We start from the raw sequence: 8057 nt of genomic DNA on the forward strand, positions 1-8057 counted from the left end.
AGCTCTCTTAATTATTATAACGGATCGCAATACATGTTTTGCTTTTCTAAACAATTTGGTAATTACAAATGCATTTGTAACACGTAACAGCAGAGCGTAGATATTTACAACGAATTATTATAAAACAATTATGTAGACATTTGGAACAAAGTATTATTATAAAATTACGAAAATATCAAAAATGTGATTTATTTTTAAAAATAAAAATAAAAATAAAAATAGATGTATATAATAAATGATAGACTGATCACCTCGAATATAATATATATCTCTTCTGCAAATCAGTATATATACTGCATAATAATTACATTAATTATTGAATTATATATAGTTACAGATGAGTATATATACCTATATACAGTTGTTATATAATTATGTATTTACTAATCAGTCACAGTATAATTAAATTATATATTATTTCTATTCAATAGATCTATGAATCTACAATATTATAACATATATATATATTTCTAACTGTTTTTAGTGTCCGTACAAGCGAATAGCGTGGATCTCAACTAATGGCAACTATTCTAGCTTGAAATTTAGCACGATCCAAACAGTAAAATGGAGAGTGTTGAAGAATAATGGCAATGATGAATATATATCTGCCAAAAATACAAAGTAAACTTATTATACATATAATATTATTACATATAATATTATTGCGTGTTGTGTGCGTGAATGTATTATATTTAGAGATATTGTGTGCGTATTCGACTCCAATATTCACAATCAGTACTGAAAGTCTATAGTGTATGTAATAATAAACACGTGACGTAAACTATTGGAACGCAGCTCAGGTCATACGGCTGCGTATATGCATGTGCGTGTGCGTGCGTGTATGTATTATACTTTTATCTTTTACGTGATACCTATCTATAACAAATTTTTTTAGTACAAGATTTAATCAAAAATGTTCGTACACATTCCTATTTGATTGATTAAAAAACGATTGACTTTTGTTTTCAACATTTTACATTCATATATTTATTTTATTGGCACATTGTTGTTACTCTAATCTTTTTTAAATATTACTTTTTAGCGATATTTTTTGCGAATTGTCGCCGAATCTAGGACAATATGGTTTATATGAGTTGACAGTACAAAACAAAACTTGCAGCTGTAAAACATTAAGGAATCCGACATATCCATACTCAGGTTAGGTATACATATTTCTATCTTTACAAATTTTATGAATATATATATATATATATATATATATATATATTTATATATATATATATGTATGTATAATATATGTATATATGTTTCGAAATATTTTTTATAAAATTATCGCGCGTGCGCGCTCTCCACTTGCGAATACGTATGCGATGTATGCGCGTGTGTGCGTGCGTGCGTGCATGTGTGCGTGCGTGCGTGCGTGCGTGCGTGCGTGCGTGTGTGTGTGTGTGTGTGTGTGTTTGCGTGTATAAAAAAGGATAAAACTATACGGATTAAATTATTATATATATAATATAATACGATAGTGATAAAATACGTATCTTATCCTAACAGTTTTATCATTTCATTTATCTAACGTTCAACTCGTGCGATAATCGCGACAATAGGTATCTACTGATACTAAAAAAATAACATAATATCAACCTGTATTAACCAAAATAATATATATTATTGTACAAAATTAATTAAGAGAAATCGATTACAGACGGTATTATGATTCCAAGTGTTTTTCCAAGTTTATAAGAACACTTTTTTGTTGTACGTTAATTATCACATGTTCGTATTGTGTACTATATCCTTGTGTTTTTCCAAATGGAAAATTTCGTAGCGTGAAAAATAGTTTGGAGGAACCAACTATGAAAATAATCAGAGATCAGTAGGAGTAGGAACATTACTTTGTATAAAAATAATTGGTTCTCGTAACCTGCTTTAATATGTAGAAGAAAAAGTCGAAATATAAATCGAATTATCGTCGCTATATTTAGCCAGTTAGAAGTACATACATATAATAATATGTCCTAAATCAAATATCAGAGTTAATAATATTTATAATAATTTGGACATGCCTTAAATCACATCTGACAATGAGTATCGAGATTCACAATAATGTAATACATACTAACATAATTGTAAAAAAAGACCTTTAAATTCTATAATACGACCTTTATCTATAAACAATTTATTTTACTATTTTTTTTTTTTTTTTTTTTCTTAGACTTAGACACAAAACAGAAAAACGATAAAATAATTGCCAATGTTAGTTTAAATATTATTTTTATTTTAATGCCGATTACATTTTGACAATAAATAGAAAAGAAAATATAATTTTCAATATATTGTACAATATACAGGAGATCTGGGCACATAGGTGCACTCTTACAATTATTCACGAGGCAAATCAAATTGTCCTTCTTTTCTTGACCTCTTTTTATTTACAGAATTATTTATTATTTTGGGGATAATTATATTTATTTTATTTGCCATATCCGCTGGAAGATCTTTATGGTACAAATTTAAAAGACAATGCATAATAAAAGCGGAGGAAGAAGAAACGTCAAGCAACAGAGAAACAACAAAACGTCGTCGCATAAAAGCTCTCGATACATTCAGAGGGTATGAGCATTTTATAAAATAATTTCGCGCATATGTAAAAAGAATCTACCTACTCGATTTAGAGTTTAGAGTATTAGTACGAAAATCACTATTAGTAAGGAATTGGATTAGTTGAAAGCCAAGTGTGATAAATAAGATACATAAAGAAAACTTAACCTTTTGATTTTCCTTAATTGATAATTAATGATTCGTACTTCGTATTCTACGTTTCAGTCTTTAATTTAATTTCGGCCCCCATCATATTATAATATAAATATATATTATAAACTTATTAGTAATCGAATCGATCGGATATACGTACATACATTTCTTATAATATAATTTCTTACAATTTCTTATCACTCATAATTCAATTCTCTGTAATTACTGACTGTCACGCTCTCGTAAATCGCAATCAATAAAGCTCACCTCAATCCGCAAATAGCCCGATGGACTCTAAGACTACAACCATATTCTTTTTCAATTTCTCATCGTCCTGGAACCAAGATGTCACATGGAGATGCACTTAGCAGAGTCGTATCTTTAGTAACATCGTTACCTATTGAATGAGAATTGGAATTCAGACAATTAAAATTTGTGTGTTTTATTTAACGTAACTGGCACTAAACTAGCCCAATTCCTTACTAGTGAAGTTACATATCATCAGAGCCTTCGATTAGATTAGAATATTACAGGTTCTGTTACAGAAATCTTTCTACAATGTTTGTATTGAATGTTATACATACAATAAAATTATCATATTTATCATTTATACTTTATACAATGATTCGTAGAGTCAGCACACTTTTGATGATTTTTGTAAATGATGGCTCCGGTAGTTATACCACACTGGGGCATGCAGCTTGGAATGGCATATTATTAGGAGATTTAGTATTTCCTTGTTTTCTATGGATTATGGGAGTCTGCGTGCCTATAGCTTTGTCGGCGCAGTTAAAGCGTGGAATTCCAAAGCTTCAAATTTGCTATTCCATCTTGAAGGTAATTGTCGCAAAAAGATAACTGCAATTCAGAGATTGTAAGAAAGAGATGAAATTAATTTTATATAATCGATCGATTTAATCGACCGATAATTACATAATAGAATCGATCGTTTCGTGTCGATAAAACACATACTGTTTTTATACAATTATCCCTTATTTTATGATTAGCCTGTAATTATCGGAATTATTTTCAAAAAACAACAATGTATTATAATACCGCTATTCTTTTCTTACGTATACACATGTACCTATATAATATGAAACAGATGAATGTATACCGCTATAATTTTTGTTATTCATATTCAAATGTGTAAGTAGTTTTTAATAGCAAAATTTTCCTCATTTTTATGTGTATGTGCGTGCGTGCGTGCGTGCGTGCGTGCGTGCGTGCGTGCGTGCGTGCGTGCGTGTGTGTGTGTGTGTGTGTGTGTGTGTGTGTGTGTGTGTGTGTGTGTGTGTGTGTGTGTGTGTGTGTGTGTGTGTATAATAATAATATCATCGATTGCATAATAATAAGATTGATGCGCCTAACGTGCCTAATGTGCCTAATACTTTTTCGTAGAGAAGTTTTCTTCTATTTCTGATAGGCGTTGCACTAAACACATTGGGAACAGACGCGCAATTGGAAAACATACGGATATTCGGAGTTCTTCAACGATTCGGAATTACTTATTTAATTGTTGGCTTGGTCTATCTTTGCTTTACATCCCAACAGTCAAAAGCTGCTCAGGTATGAAAATATCAAGTATTTATGGTATATCTTATATAAATTTTATAATATAATAATCACGCCCGTGAGATGTGAGATGCGAGACATGTGATTGTAATTACATTGCATCTATTATATGCCCAAACTATTATTATTACGCATTAAACGGTTGATGAGACTCATTTTACAACATACACGATCTCTTTTCTTGCTTGAAGATAAAAACATTGCACGTTCCTAAAAACTAACATACATGTATACATATGTGTGTACATATTGGTTACGTCCCTGCTTGGCGTTTCCGCGCCGTATTGTATGGCCACTGGCCACTCGTTATGGCAAAACAAGTTCGCGTATGTCTTCGGGATATCGTGAGATTCGGTTGTCAAACGGCAGACATTTTGAGAGAGATCTCTGACAGCTGTCAAGCTGAAGACGGTCGCGTCTTACATCGATATTTGTGATACTGTTATTTGTGTTTACTATTAAAGTTGTTCTTATTAATTCAAAAGTGTATTTTTATTTACGAGTGCGGTCCGTGAGTGTCGCGTTCGATATATGTATATCGATACGCGATACCGCGAACGTAACAATAATATATATACATAGAAGTATTTTTGAGTAGGAGCTCGCATAAGCGTACATAAGAAAATATTACATATAACTTTTAATAGACATTACATTTCAATGTAATATGAATTACATCTTGGTAATAATGTAAATTTTTCGCAACTTGTAGAACTTATCACAAACTTGGATAATACATAAGATGCGGGACGTATTAAGTCTTTTGCCACACTGGTGCGTAATGCTGACTCTTGTAAAAGTGCATTGCGCTTTAACATTTGCTCTACCAATCCCCGGATGCCCTACGTACGTATGTTAATTTTCATTTCCAACTACCTTTTTTTAATTTCGTACTTTAATCTACCATCTGCAGTTGTCGGTAAATAAAAATAAGAAAGTCTGTTATTGTTATATACTTATAATTATACTTATTATATATACCATAATATTTATTTTTATTATAGCGGATACCTTGGACCAGGCGGAAGACACGCAGACGGTAAATATTTTAATTGTACAGGAGGTGCGGCTGGATATATCGATAGAATTTTATTGACTCCAAGTCATATTTATCAAGGACCAACTATCGATTCCATTTATGGATCTGGTCCTTTCGATCCTGAAGGAATTTTAGGTAAAATCTTTTGTTTATTTGTACATGCCGTTATATAATATTGTACATACATACACACACACACACACACACACACACACACACACACACACACACACACACACACACACACACACACACACACACACACACACACACACACACACACACACACACACACACACACACGCACGTGTATGTGTGTTTGCATATATGTATATAGTTACAGAGATGTTTAACTTTTCATCCTTTGTAATTAAATGTTCTTGTTTGCTACATTAAGATCTCCTACAATGTAATGTGTATAGGTACTATGTATATATTTTATTAACATACTCGAATTGATCGTAAAAGAAAATAAAATATCTATACATATAATAAATAACTGTCTTTTCACTAGATGAGTATATATCCATATTAATCGCGAAAAACTGATTTACGACTCTTTTTCAAAAGACGTGAAAAGAGACTAGAGAATTGTGAACAGATTTTTGAGAATTTTTTGTTACTTTCTGGTAGAAAGATGTCTTAGAGACGTTTTAAAATAAAAAAAAAAAACGAAACTAGTATTACATCTTTCAAAGCAACAATACAGCCAACATACCTATTATACATTACCTATCTTATTTCAACCAAACACGAAACAAGACGAATTTTTTATGCCACTTTTTGTGCCTATAAAACTTTTAATTCTTTATCGATGCTCTCTACAATGTGAGATGCGAGCTCTTAATTTTGTGTGTCAAGACTCACATATTAAAATGGTGTCAGAGGTCTTTGAAAACATACACATAATATTTCTAGAATCAAGAATTTGTAATAAGCATTATATGTTTTTTTTTTCTTTAGGATGCCTCACGTCGACATTTCAAGTATTTCTAGGTGTACACACTGGTATAATTCTAATGATGTATAGAGATTGGAAAGAACGTGTTATCCGATGGCTTTTATGGGCGGTGTTTTATGGTTGTTTGGGTTGCGCCTTCCATTTTACCAATCTAATTCCCATTAACAAAAACTTGTGGTAAGATTAGGTTGACATAGTTTATTAGTTAATTATATACATTGTGTGATTTAAACATTAATATTGGTTTAAATAGTTTGATTTGGAAAATTTTATTAATAATTTTAATGCAGGATTATTTTACAATTGAATGAAAATTGATTGTTTACAATAACAATAATTATAATAGTTATTATCTGTAATAAGTTAATCGCGAATTTAATTACGCAGGTCTTTGTCATTTGTACTTGTTTCAACTTGTTTTGCCCTGGTTTTTCTTTCCGGATGTTATTTGCTGATTGATGTTGCCAGGATTTGGCGAGGTGGTCCTTTCAGAATACCCGGTAAGTACAATAAACGTGAAAATATGTATACGCTTGTACTTTTGTATTGTACGTCTATTACTCCATCTCAATCTAATCTGATAATTTATTAATTTATTAATGAAAAATATAAGAAGAAAATATAAGAAAAAAAAATACTGTCGAAAACATATGCAAAACAAATTAGAAAATATATTCTCAAAAAACACGTATTAAACACGTATTAAACATGCAAAAATATACGAGTATTCTCTCTGTAATAATACTGAATGAGAAAATAAAAAAATTATATTTAATTTTATTTGGTCATACAAGATTATAAAATTATGTTTTAAATTAAATTAGCGGCAAAGATAAACGGTAAAAATAAAACGGATAAACATAAAAGAGTAATAAGATTAAAATTCTATTAAGAGTGGAATATAGAGATGCAAACATTTAAATTTTTTTTCGGCGCGAATATGCGTATGTGTATGCGTGCATGCCGGCGTATTTGAAGCATACGGTTACATACCACATGTACCATGGTGGTATGTATTGTATGTACATATGCTACGTATGTACGTATGCTACGTATGCAGTACTATACATATCTACTGACACACTTGATATATGTATATTGATAATAGTAAGATAATATTGTGCATAAATATAAAATGTAATTAATGATATATAAAAGATAAAGATCTACATATTATACATTGCGCTATACTAATCTGTTTTAACATTATGCAATATGAATTCACAGGAATGAATGCATTAGCATTGTATGTGGGTCATAGTATGTGTTACCAAATTTTTCCATTCCATTGGAAGATTGGCGCGATGGACAATCGTGCTTTGTGTTTAACTGAATCAATTTGGGTTGTAACCCTCTGGACGGTTATAGCATACGTTATGCATCGTAAACGAATTTACATCACACTTTGAATTTTTACAAATTACCTAATATTATAATATTGCATTATATTTTTTTATAATTCTGCAATCCGCACATATAGCATAGGCTATAGGCAATTACGTAAGAAACAAATAATACGTAAGAAAGAAATAATATAAACTAAAAACTTATTTGCAATACATAAAATAGGATTTAAGAATTAATTTTTAATAAATATAACATACAATACTTATATTATATTGTATAATAAAACACAAATTTTTGTATGATGTTGAAATAAGAATAGTTAATACATATATATTATACATTACATTTCTGATACAGTATATAATTAGATAAATAATAATCTCTCTCAGCATCATCAACTTTATAAACAATTTATATTTT

General features: G+C 30.3%; 1 protein-coding gene across 2 annotated transcripts in view; it reads left to right on the top strand.

Annotated features, from left to right (window-relative positions):
* LOC140668379 (heparan-alpha-glucosaminide N-acetyltransferase) overlaps window positions 1-7895 on the top strand; it is an 8499-nt gene extending 604 nt beyond the window's left edge. Inside the window, exons 2-11 of one of the 2 annotated variants that reach the window (XM_072897341.1) lie at window positions 485-621; window positions 1043-1158; window positions 2400-2574; window positions 3348-3552; window positions 4117-4284; window positions 5003-5136; window positions 5295-5464; window positions 6293-6467; window positions 6678-6790; window positions 7518-7894. In XM_072897341.1, coding sequence (XP_072753442.1) covers window positions 485-621; window positions 1043-1158; window positions 2400-2574; window positions 3348-3552; window positions 4117-4284; window positions 5003-5136; window positions 5295-5464; window positions 6293-6467; window positions 6678-6790; window positions 7518-7699 — 1575 coding nt within the window. In that variant the 3' untranslated portion in view covers window positions 7700-7894. Of the gene's footprint in view, window positions 1-484; window positions 622-1042; window positions 1159-2399; window positions 2575-3347; window positions 3553-4116; window positions 4285-5002; window positions 5137-5294; window positions 5465-6292; window positions 6468-6677; window positions 6791-7517 lie in introns of both variants that reach the window. The other variant, XM_072897343.1, reaches the window with a different exon arrangement.
* The last annotated feature ends 162 nt before the right edge of the window (window positions 7896-8057 follow it).

Source organism: Anoplolepis gracilipes, chromosome 8, assembly GCF_047496725.1.
Source record: "Anoplolepis gracilipes chromosome 8, ASM4749672v1, whole genome shotgun sequence".
In the NCBI taxonomy this organism is placed as follows: Eukaryota; Metazoa; Arthropoda; class Insecta; order Hymenoptera; family Formicidae; genus Anoplolepis; species Anoplolepis gracilipes.